The sequence below is a fragment of the Bombina bombina genome, chromosome 3, assembly GCF_027579735.1.
Source record: "Bombina bombina isolate aBomBom1 chromosome 3, aBomBom1.pri, whole genome shotgun sequence".
Lineage (NCBI taxonomy): Eukaryota > Metazoa > Chordata > Amphibia > Anura > Bombinatoridae > Bombina > Bombina bombina.
In genome coordinates this window covers 786,591,391-786,603,878 of record NC_069501.1, presented here as the reverse complement: position 1 = coordinate 786,603,878, position 12,488 = coordinate 786,591,391, and the positions used below count along the sequence as shown (strand labels likewise).

Sequence of the window (12,488 nt, the reverse complement as noted above, 5' to 3'; positions counted from 1 at the left end):
TGGAAGAAACGTTGTATTACAGGCGCGTGTGTTTTCATCTCATTGTTTTGGTTTCTCTTTTCCTCATGTGATATAATGTCTCCAGAAACTTTTAGGAATGTTTTTCCATGAGTTTAAAGGGACAGTCTACCTGAAATTTTTTATTGTATAAAAATATATATAATCTCTTTATTACCCATTACCCAGTTTTGCATAACCAACACTGTTATATTAAAGGGACATAAACGCCTTCATTTTCTTGTTTTCCTTTGTTGAAAAGCAGGAAGGTATGTTCAGGAGTTTGCATGTGTCGGCAGCAATATAATGACAGCAGTTTTGCCACTAGATTAGTGAGAGCTCTAGATGACAGCACTATTTCCTTTCATGTAGTGCCCCAGACATGTACACACTACCTATCTAGCTATCTCTTCAACACAGAAAAACATAAGAACTAAGCAAATTTGATCATAGAAGTAAATAGGAAACTTAAATTGTATGCTTTGTTTGAATCATGAAAGAAAAACGTTTGGGGTTTAAATACCTTAAATACACCTTTTTATCTCTGTGATTACCTTGTATCTAAGCCTCTGCAGACTGACCCTTATCTTAGTGGGGGTTTTTACAAGCTTGAATTTAAGCCAATTAGTGCTGACTCATGCATAACTCCACAGGAGTGAGCACAATGGTATCAATATGACATATATTAACTATCACTGTCCAGCTGTGAAAAGCTGATAAAATGCACTGAGATAAGAGGCAGCCTTCAATCAGCCTTTGAGCCTACCTAGGTTTAACAAAGAATACCAAGCGAACAAAGAATTTGATGATAAAAGTAAATTGGAAAGTTGTTTAAAATTGCATGCCCTATCTGAATCATGAAAGTTTAATTTTGACTTTACTGCCCCTTTAACAAATAAGTTGGATCTTGTATTGGTTTTCTTCAATTGGGTGCTGCAATTTGTTTTAAACCTACTGTCAATATCTCTAGATATCAAGCCAAGTAGATGAAACTGAAATAAGACAGATGTCTATTGAGTTCAACATATACAGATACTACTTGATTTTACAATAACGAAGCTCCAATTGAGCTTATATTAATAAAATTAGAAAGTTTACCCATTTAACACAGGCAATACTATCTCTAAATTCTGTCTCTAGCTAGAAATGTATCTTTGCTATATTTTTTTATTTATCTAAGGTATTGGCATTCACTACCTCCTTAGGCAGTGATTTCCACAATTTGATTGCTCTGTACTTTTTGAAATTGGTTCTCAAAACTACACTACATAATCAAGATAAGGGTTTACCAGGGATTTTTTATAGCAACAGAATTATACTTTCCTAATTTTTGTCTGGGGGCCCTGGTTGGTCTCAGTCCACCCCTGCATGCTACCCTGCTCACATTTTAATGTACATATATTTTTTTAGCCATTTATATACTTAAAAACTTTTAGGTTTGAATTTTTAATTAAATATTCTTTAATTAATATTTAATTTTCAATTGGCTAATCTGATTGCTCTTTTACATTCATTTTATACTTGGAATGCTGAGTCTGTACTATTTCCTTTTTATTTAGCCACAGTGGCTTGGATTTTTTTTTTTAACTTTTATAACCATGTCATATGTGTTGATGTGTACATTTATTTAGAATAATTTCTAATGTTCTCCATTTATTCTCTGTGTTTTTGAGAATACTTTGTCCCAACTTATGCTATTTAAAGCACCAGTAAACACAGTTGATTTGCATAATCAACAAATGCATGATTAAAAAGACAATGCAAAAGCACTTAGTCTGAACATCAAATGAGTAGTGCATTTGTTTCTGACAAATATGTATATTTCCACTCCCCCTGTATCATGTGACAGCCATCAGCCAATCATATACAAATATTCTTTGAATTCTTGCACATGCTCGTAGAAGCTGGTAACTCAAAAAGTGTAAATATAAAAAGATTGTGCACATTTTGTTAATGGAAGTAAATTGGAAAGACGTTTAATGCTCTCTCTGAATCATGAAAGTTTAATTTTGACTTGAGTGTTCCTTTAATGATTTCCTTAAATCATTGACGTTTTTGCTTTCTTAAAATTAAAAGTTTTTGTTGAACACTTCTAACACTGCTTATGAAAAGTGATTTTAAACGTGACCATGTTATGATCACTGCTACCTAAATGTTCTTTGACTTCTGTGTTTGAAATAATGTCTGTACATAGCTTTATTTCTAGCTGGCTCCTCAACTAATTATAACATGAAGTTATCTTTGAGTATATAGAAAAATATATCTCCCTTAACTGTGTTGCTAGTTTCATTGGCCCAATATATTTTGTGGTAGGTCAAATCTCCCATAATTACACAGTGATATCATTGTCAGCCTTCTTATTTGTTTTTTTGCAACAGTTTTCTTTTGTGTCACTAACGTTGGGGGGCTTGTTTCATGTTCTTGATACTATTTTTGGGATTTTTTCAAACTCTTTATTTTATCCCACAGTGTCTCTACATTGTCACCTGTATCATCATAAATATCTTCCCTTATTGTAGGGAATGAAACCCAATTTTTTTCTCTTACACAATTCACTACTGGGAGCTAGCTGAACACATCTGGTAAACCAATGAAAATAGGTATTTATGTGCAGCCACCAATCAGCAGATAGTTCCCAGTAGTATACTTCTGCTCCTAAGCCTACCTATGTATACTTTTCAACTAAGGATACCATTAAAATGAAGTAAATGAGATACTAAAAGTAGATTGGAAAGTTGTTTAAAAACGCATGTTTTGTCTAAACCATGAAATCATTTTTGGGGGTTTTGTGTCCCTTTACAGTCAAGTCTAATATACATGCAATTTCCTCCTTCCCTTGTGTTACCTTTATCCCTCCAAAATAAAGTATAACCCTCTAAACTAAGTGCCTAGGCTTGTAAATCATCACACTAGGTGTTAGTTATACTGTAATATTCCCCTTCTGCTGCTGAGAGCTCCAGCTTCCCCATTTTACCTGTCATGCTTCTTGCATTTGCTTTCATACATTTATTTTGTGTGTGCTTTCTGCTGCTTCTTGGCACTCTTCCCTCCAGACTTCATAATGTGACATTTCCTAAGTGTACCTTTCTCTCATCCATATGTTTCATACTCACAGACTAATCTGTCAGTTGTATTATGTTTGGACTGACCCTTCTCCCCCCTTCCCTAGTTTAAAAGATTTTCTAAATGTGCTACCATCCTCTCCCCCAAAACATCTGCACAAATGTCATCCATCCTTCCTTACTGTACAAATTGTACCCAAGTGAAAAGTCAGCCCAGTGCCCTAAAAAAGTCAAAACCCTAATTTTTTACTTTTTAAGGAATCAGGATGACAAATTACACTCTCTACCTTCCTAACAATAGAGTCTCTGATGTCCAACATTTATCTTGGGCCCAGACTTGTATGCTCCTCTTCCATGACTGGAGAACTGTTCAATATATTGTTAGGTAGAACAGCCCTCTCTGACATTGTCACACCTGAGCTGATATCCCAAACATCTTCACTCAATTTGACATATCTATTGGGGTGTACCAGCTCAGAACTGGCCTGTCTCTTCCACTTTCTCCTACTTCCCCTTCATTTAACTTAAACATATAAAAAATATTTGTAATTATCTTTGTTTACTCTATCCCCTTGGTTGCTCTAACTACCTTAGTGTCCAGATGATTTACTTTAAAGGGACAGTCAACACCAGAATTTTTTTTTTTTTTTAACGATAGATAATCCCTTAATTACCAATTCCCCAGTTTTGCATAACCAATACAGTTATCATTATACACATTTTACCTCTGTAATAACCTTGTATCTAAGCCTCAGCAGACTGCCCCCTTATTTCAGTTCTTTTGACAGACTTACATTTTAGCCAATCAGAGCTGACTCCATGGTAAATTCACGTGCATGAGCTCAATGTTATCTGTATGAAACACATGAACTAATGCCCTCTAGTGGTGAAAAACTATCAAAATGCATTTAGATTAGAGGAGGCCTTCAAGGTCTAAGAAATTAGCATATGAACCGCCTAGGTTTAGCTTTCAACTAAGAATACCAAGAGAACAAAGCAAAATTGGTGATAAAAGTAAATTGGAAAGTTGTTTAAAATTACATGCCCTATATGAATCATGAAAGTTTTTTATGGACTTGACTGTCCCTTTAAATAGAGAAACTTACTTTAGCAGGGAAACAGATTGTAGAAAGCCCTTCTTGTGATACTGAAAATACCTTGGCTTGATTTTATGGTTAAAAGTGAAACAGCAAAACAGAAAGAAATTACACACAAACACCTGTTCATTAATTTTATTATACAAAATAATATTTATTTCTTATAAATATTGTAAAGGTTCAACAAGAAAATATCACAAAATATATTCTATGTTGTCCGTACTCCGATTACACTTGAAACATCTGATATGTATAATCCGATAAATATGCTTGCTTTAAAAAATGTTTAGGCAAAATGTATATACTAAATGTAGAAAATACAGTTTAGTAGTCCAGTATAGCACCATACTTACTGTGTGGCGCTAATCCACAAAACAAATTTGTAATCATTCATGACAATGGGATCTTGTGGAATATCACCGCTGAGTAAACGTATGCCCAACATTTTGTTTCAGTTACAGATTTTGTTCAAGTATTCATTACACTGTCCATGTTTTGTTACTGATATGTGCTTAAAATAGAGAAAATACTTGTAAACAATATGCACATTCTAACTGAGCTTATTTAACCTCTGATGAAGCCTATAAAGTGAGTGAATGTGTATTGGCTAAATCAATTGCCAATATATATTAGCTGATCAATAATGTAAAAATGGCATGCTCTAACAAATTAGAACATATGTTTTTGGCTTCAGAATGCCCCTTTATATGGGTTTAACTTTATATTACATTTGCCCTTTAAATATTAATAAAATATCTCTAATTCTGTTTACAAATACCGAAACTTGTACAAACAACCCTCTCCAAACTATCTAATCTTGTTTAGTTTATCTTGTGTTTTTAAAATGTAGTTTAGTGCACTCCATGTTACAAAAATTAGATATTGAACAATGCACCAGGAAATGACTTCATTTCCTCTACAATACATAGGCGTAGATTTAATAAGCAGCAGATGCTTCTTTCTATGCCCGAAGTTTCCTGCTCGCCGGAAACGTAAGTTAAAGGGACACTGAACCAAAAAAAATGATTTCGTGATTCAGATAGAGCATAAAATTTTAAGCAACTTTCTAATTTACTCCTATTATCAATTTTTATTAATTCTCTTGCTATCTTTATTTGAAAAAGAATGCATCTAAGCTTTTTTTTTGGTTCAGAGCTATGGACAGAACTTTTTTTATTGGTGGATGAATTTATCCACCAATCAGCAAGAACAACCCAGGTTGTTTACCAAAAATGGGCCGGCATCTAAACTTACATTCTTGCATTTCAAATAAAGATACCAAGAGAATAAAAAAATTGATAATAGGAGTAAAATAGAAAGTTGCTTAAAATGTCATGCTCTATCTGAATCACGAAAGAAAAAGTTTGGGTTCAGTGTCCCTTTAAGAAGCAGCGGTATTTAATAAGTTGACTCTGTAGATTGAGTGTTACTATTGTGTGAGACTCATCTAGAGCAGAGCTGTGACTGATATAAAAACTAGATCACACACAGCTGTAAATATAACTGGGATTACTAACTTTACAGCTGGAATGTAATCTAGTTCATTGTATGCACCAATTGTATCACAACAGGAAATAATGTAGACTACATTTCTACAAAAATATTCATCAAGCTTACCATGAATAAGCAGATATTGCATGAGGTAATCACAGCACATTGAACTTGCTAAGCTTACTGGTCATTATTATGTTATTGAGAGCCAAAACTAGAATTAAACCTATTCAATACAAAATTATTACAAAAGGCTGCTCTGACCAGAAATATTTGTTTAACCCTTTCGTGACAGGGTTAAAGTGTCTACATCGGAACACCTGTTCCGATGTAGACAAATTGAAACTACGCGATCGTGCATACGATCGCCAGATTTCAATTATTGGATCGCATCTGGTGGGCGTCCATACAACCCTAGGAACGCCCTCCAGACCGCGATCAAGTCCTTGAAGCGCAGAAGGCTTCAGGACAGCCGTTTGATATGACGTTCTATTCCGTCATAACGGCTTTAAAGCCCAGTGTAAATATGACGGAATAGAACGGCATAACGGCGTTAAAAGGTTCAATACATAGGATTTTGCTTTTTTATGTTTGTTTACTTTGTAATTAACAAGAAGTATCCTATGTTCAAGTAAACTTTCATTTGGCAGATCTAATAACCTATGTACTACCATCTAGTTTGGGCACCCCTGAGAGTTATGGCAATTTTAGTACTTGTTTGAGAAAAGAAAATGAAACATAAACCGAATGACTCAATTACTGACTATAGAAACATAGTTATTCTAATTTAAAGTGAAGGTCAATTTAGATGAATCGGTGCCCGGTTTTTAATAATCCTATTAAAAACAAGGGCACTTTAATTCATCAAAATTGACATTTCACTCGTTTTCTTCAAAAACTTACCTTTTAATCCTGATAGCTGCTCCAGAGATTCCCCCAGGCGTCGGAAGCCTCTTCATACGTCAGAAATGACGAATCCGACTTCCTCCAATCACGGCTTCCCCCTGGGGGAATCATGGCCTGAGGCAATGCCGTGATTGGAGGAAGCCAAATTTGTCATTTTGGACCCACAAAGAGGGCTTGCGACAGGCAGAGGAAGCGCTGCAGCGCCTGTCAGGATTAAAAGGTACGTTTTTGAAGAAAATGAGTGAAATGTCAATTTTGATGAAATAAAGTGCCCTTGTTTTTAATAGGATTATTAAAAACCGGGCACTAATTCATCGAAATTGACCTTCACTTTAACAGTGAACAGTAAATGTTTAAGCTTTAAGCTTTTTAAATCACACTCTGTATTAAATACAGTAACAGATCTCCAATAAATATGAGCTTTTAGCTATTGCACTGTAGAACATAGAGAACATAGAGAAATGCAACCTTTTTAGTGTCTCCTTTAACCCTTTCGTGACAGGGTTAAAGTGTCTACATCGGAACACCTGTTCCGATGTAGACAAATTGAAACTACGCGATCGTGCATACGATCGCGAGATTTCAATTATTGGATCGCATCTGGGGGGCGTCCCTACAACCCTAGGAACGCCCTCCAGACCGCGATCAAGTCCTTGAAGCGCAGAAGGCTTCAGGACAGCCGTTTGATATGACGTTCTATTCCGTCATAACGGCTTTAAAGCCCAGTGTAAATATGACGGAATAGAACGGCATAACGGCGTTAAAAGGTTAAATTAACATATTACTTCAGTTCATGCAGCAAGAAACTTGTAACAAATGGAAAAGAATCAGTAAATATTAATTTAGTCACATATTAATCAGCAAACTTGTTATTCCATCATAAATAACAGAGATTCAAAGACACAAGGAGAGGTAGACATTTTTGTACATTTGCTGTAACATATTGAGAGGGTACTTGAATCTATACTATAGTATTTACAACAGATTATCAAGCTATATAGTTGGAAATATGACAAAATACATTAAAAATTAAAAGGTTCATGAAACCCAAATTTTTCTTTCATAATTCAGATAGCGAATACAATTTTAAACAACATTCCAATGTACTTCTATTATCGAATTTGCTTCATTCTTTATGTATCCTTTGTTGAAGAAATATCAATGAACATGGGTGAGCAAATCACACAAGGCATCTATGTGCAGCCACCAATCAGCAGCTACTGAGCCTATTTAGATATGCTTTTCAATAAAGGATATCAAGATAATGAAGCAATTTAGTTAACAGAAGTAAATTGGAAAGTTGTTTAAAATTGCATGCCCTTTCTGAACCATGAAATAAAAAAATTGAGATTCATGTCCCTTTAAGTAATACCATGGTTAGTCAAATTATAAGCTATTTTAGATGACTAAGAAGGCATTATTTTATTGTACAAGATGATTTAATGATCTTTGTAAACTGTTTAACCAGTTTTTAATATCTGCTTTAGAAATATAGCTTTGTCTCAGCGTGGAGTTATATGCTGTATGGTTAAATGGACATACATGTACAATAGTATGCTTGGGCTATCAATAATAAGCAGCTGCAGTTTAGGCTATTGGAATTTGAGATGCATTCTCCATTTAAGTATGGTCGTTTGTGACAATGTACATTTGTTATAATGCAAATCAGATGCTTCCACTATATTACTGATTCTCAACCAAACACCCAAAACTGTTCTCAGCTGTTGCACAGATTTAGAGTTGATGAGCAAATGATTGCCTGTTTTGTACAGCATAAACTCTATAACTATTGCAAGATTGTTGGTGACACACATTGTGTATTATTGACAATGTGCTCTTGTTTTTATATCTATGTACTACATTAAGAGATTCCCTTGGGTGCCACATAGTGTGTGGGAGGTTTACCAAAGGAAAAAAAAAAGGTTTTGAGGACCACTGCTGTGCATTAATCACTGTCATAAACTAGTATCTGTCACCACACTAGACAAATCATGTCAGGCATGTTGACTGCTTAGTTTCAAATCCTAAAGCAGTTTGCTAACAAACAGAATAATGTCATAAATATCTAAATATGTTATCAATCAGCATTAATAGAAACTAATGATTGGTTTATGTTTTAGGTGGTAAAAATATCAAGTATACCAAATAAATTATGTATAAAGTACCGTTACTGCACACGAGGGACACCTTTAATAATATGGCGAACTACTTAGTTCAGTTTTCAAAATAGCATTAAAAACTGACTGAAATGCATTAAAAAGGACATCAAAAACATCTTGTTTTTGTGTAAAAATTGTGCTTCGTTTCATACTCCCTAGAAAAGCCGAAAAGCAAACTCTGTAACTCTGATTTATATAATGCTGCAAATTGCATAAACTAGCTGTTTATTTTGTAGATTACAGAATTTGCTTTTTGGCTTTACTAGGGAGGTGTTTAATAAAATAATTTCTCACATAAAATGCATTTGTACTTTTAGTCCATGGAGTGAGATAAACAGCAGACACACATTCTACTCCTCTTTATGGTATAACTTCCACATTATTATTTATCCCACTGTCCCATCCCTAAAACAATCCTTAAAGAGCCAACAGATTAGCAAAGCTGTAAACAGAACTCCTCATTTGCACCATGGTTGCAACAGGACCTGGAGACAGGTGCATACGTAGTGTGGTCACAGGTGACATTATGTTGTGACAGCAGACACGAAGGGAACTGCCGAGTGTCCAGGATCAGATTACATCATGTGTCGCTGCTTTAACCACCATTGGTATCATGCACAGGTTTAACATTTCTTGCACAAAAATAGCAGCAACACCAGGTGCAATTTTCCGTGCTGGGTTGAATTTCAGTATCCTTAATAAATTTGCTCCTAGGTAAAACAAAGTGCTTATCAGACTTGATTTTTGTTTTCCTTTTCTTAAAAGTTCAGTTTCTCTTTAGCTCCATCATATAAGTTCAATGTAAACAAGTGAGTAGGAGGTTAAATTTAGAACCGTTCTATATTCAGTGCAGGCTGCTCAGGGCATGTCCACATACACCTTAAATAGACAAGTGCTTCTCCCCTTCCCTGTGCTGAAATAAGGTAAAAACAAACATTACATTGTTTATTCTTAGCTCACTGCCACAACATAAAACCCAGACATTAATCCATGTATTGAAAATAGCAAGCAAATTTTTTTAATTACATGTACAATTCAATGTATATATGTGCATGCATATGTATGTTTGTGTTGTGTTCAGTGTGTCTGTGTATGTGCATGTGTGTGTGTTGTGTATAGTGTGTCTGTGTATGTGCATGTGTGTGTGTTGTGTTTAGTGTGTCTGTGTATGTGTGTGTGTTGTGTTCAGCGTGTAAATGTGTGTGCATGTATATGTAAGCGTGTATATGTGTGTGCATGTATATGTATGTGTGTTGTGTTCAGCGTGTAAATGTGTGTGTATGTATATGTATGTGTGTTGTGTTAGCGTGTAAATGTGTGTGTATGTATGTGTGTTGTGTTCAGCGTGTATATGTGTGTGCATGTATATGTATGTGTGTGTTGTGTTCAGCGTGTGTATGTGTGTGCATGTATGTGTGTGTTGTGTTCAGCGTGTATATGTGTGTGCATGTATATGTGTGTTGTGTTCAGCGTGTATATGTGTGTGCATGTATATGTATGTATGTTGTGTTCAGCATGTATATGTGTGTGCATGTATGTGTGTTGTGTTCAGCATGTATATGTGTGTGCATGTATGTGTGTTGTGTCCAGCATGTATATGTGTGTGTATGTATGTGTGTTGTGTCCAGCATGTATGTGTTTTGTGTTCAGCGTGTATATGTGTGTTGTGTTCAGTGTGTATGCATTTATATGTATGTAAGTGTGTTCAGCGTGTATATGTGTGTGCATGTATATATGTAAGTGTGTTGTGTTCAGTGTGTGCATGTATATGTATGTGTATTTTGTTCAGTGTGTATATGTGTGTGTGTGTGTATTTGTAGGTGTGTGTTGTGTTTAGTGTGTGTGTATGTAGGTTTTGTGTTCAGTCTGTGTTTGTTGTGTGAGCACACATACTTATGTGTGTGTGTGTTGTCTTCATGGTATGTATATGTGTGTTGTGGTCACTATGTATGTGTGTGTTTTGTTCAGTGTGTGTATATGTGTGTGTGTGTTGTTTTTAGTATGTATATGTGTTTGTGTATATATGTATATGTGTTTGAAATCCTCTGACCTTTTATACCTGACTTTACTCCATATTTTGTAGGCTGTCATTTTAACTGGGGCCTCAAATAGTGCTGTATAGTACAGTATGTTTACTTATGTAACCCTTATTATTGTATAAGGTTTATTGTGCCCCTTGTATAGTTCTGTGTAATATTTAAATGCTGTATAAAAAAAGTAAAATAACAATCAATCATTATGTTATTGAGAATTAAGGAGATTAAAGCACACAATAGAAAAAAGCAAAAATCAACTTAGCCCTTTACCTGTCTGTTCAACATCTCAGACTATAAGTGACCTTTACTCTCTCCTGATACCTACAGCACTGGATTTACACCACCAGAGTCTATAGGCACAGGTTAGAAAGCTGTTCCCTGCATAATCACTAGTAATATCTCCACTAGCACATATCTGACAATCCTAAACATTCCTTTCTATAGAGCTTGGCTTAGTATGGATAAATAGGGAGAATATAACAACGATTTATAACATAATCATGCTGAAAAGCACCCCTTATAGACATGTCACCCCTATACAAATGCATGCATTGCCTGATAATAAATATGCCCTGAGCATGTGTGTATTATTGCAGCTGGGCTTACAAATCTATTCTAGTGGAAAAATTAAGCAGATTGCAGTAACATCAATGCAGCTATTAGAGGTTCTCTCCACACTTACCAGCTTCCTCTGATTACTGAGGCAAAAGGTGCATATGGGTCTGGGAGAAGCACTGGCCACTGATGCTCTGTACTGCAGACATGGCTGTCCATCTAGGCAGTCCTCCCCCAGCAGCAGGATGTTGGCTAGATGTGAAATGTAACTGGAAGCCAGTCTCAGAGTTTCTATTTTGGACAGTTTGCGATCTACAGGCTCTGTAGGAATAAGGGTCCTGAGGGCTGTAAAGGCTGTGTTCACACTGTGTGTCCTGTCTCTCTCACGGGCATTGGCAGCTTGTCTCTGCTTGCTGACTCCTGATACTCTGCTTTTCCTCTTCCTTTTGCCCATGCTCTCATCCACTGGGCTACAGCAACTCCCTTCCTCACCCACCAGGGATTTGTCTGAGCTGTCACTGACACTGTCTAGGTCCTCTGCATCAGAGAGCAGGCCACTACTACAGTCCCCAGCACACTTCATGGCCTTGCAGTGCCCTCCAGCTGCCTGTGTCTCTGTCCTCATTACCAGCAACAGCCCCCAGGCCCTCATCACTTTTTATGCACTCCGGGCAAACAGCACCTGTTAGCAGAGAGCAACTCCACTTGATCCACTGACACCTCAGCAAGTCATTTTTTGAATGGTTGCTCCTTTTAGACTGAGCATGTGTTTGCTCCGTAAGGCAAGGAAAGGTGGGGTTGGTGGGGAGAGTTGTGCACGCCTGAGCAGCAGCACCATCCTAAGTAATGCACCTGTTGCCGTTGTCATGTTGTGGGTAACAGCTACAGACAGGAGTCCTGCCTCACCCCCTGTGTAAGAGATGGGACAGGAGGAGTGCTAAGTAGGGTCACAAAGTCTGTGCCACATCAAGGCCTAAGCCTATTCCCCTACTCCCATATTCTGCCAGCCTACTTTTACTTTTGCTGACCTTTAAAAACCCTTGATTGTTTACAAACCACTAACACTGCCATGCTTAAAGGGACAGTCAACACCAAAATTGTTATTGTTTAAAACGATAGATAATGCCTTTACTACCCATTCCCCAGATTTGCACAACCATCATTGTTATATTAATATACTTTATA

General features: G+C 36.3%; 1 protein-coding gene across 1 annotated transcript; it reads right to left on the bottom strand.

Annotated features, from left to right (window-relative positions):
- Positions 1 to 4,276: 4,276 nt before the first annotated feature.
- On the bottom strand, positions 4,277 to 12,255 carry LOC128654034 (transcription factor 15-like). The gene is made up of 2 exons (XM_053707681.1): positions 11,431 to 12,255; positions 4,277 to 9,625 (listed from the first exon to the last, which is right to left on the bottom strand). The coding sequence occupies exons 1-2, from the start codon at positions 11,953 to 11,955 to the stop codon at positions 9,593 to 9,595; spliced, it is 558 nt and encodes a 185-aa protein (XP_053563656.1). The 5' UTR covers positions 11,956 to 12,255; the 3' UTR covers positions 4,277 to 9,592.
- Between the last annotated feature and the right edge of the window lie 233 nt (positions 12,256 to 12,488).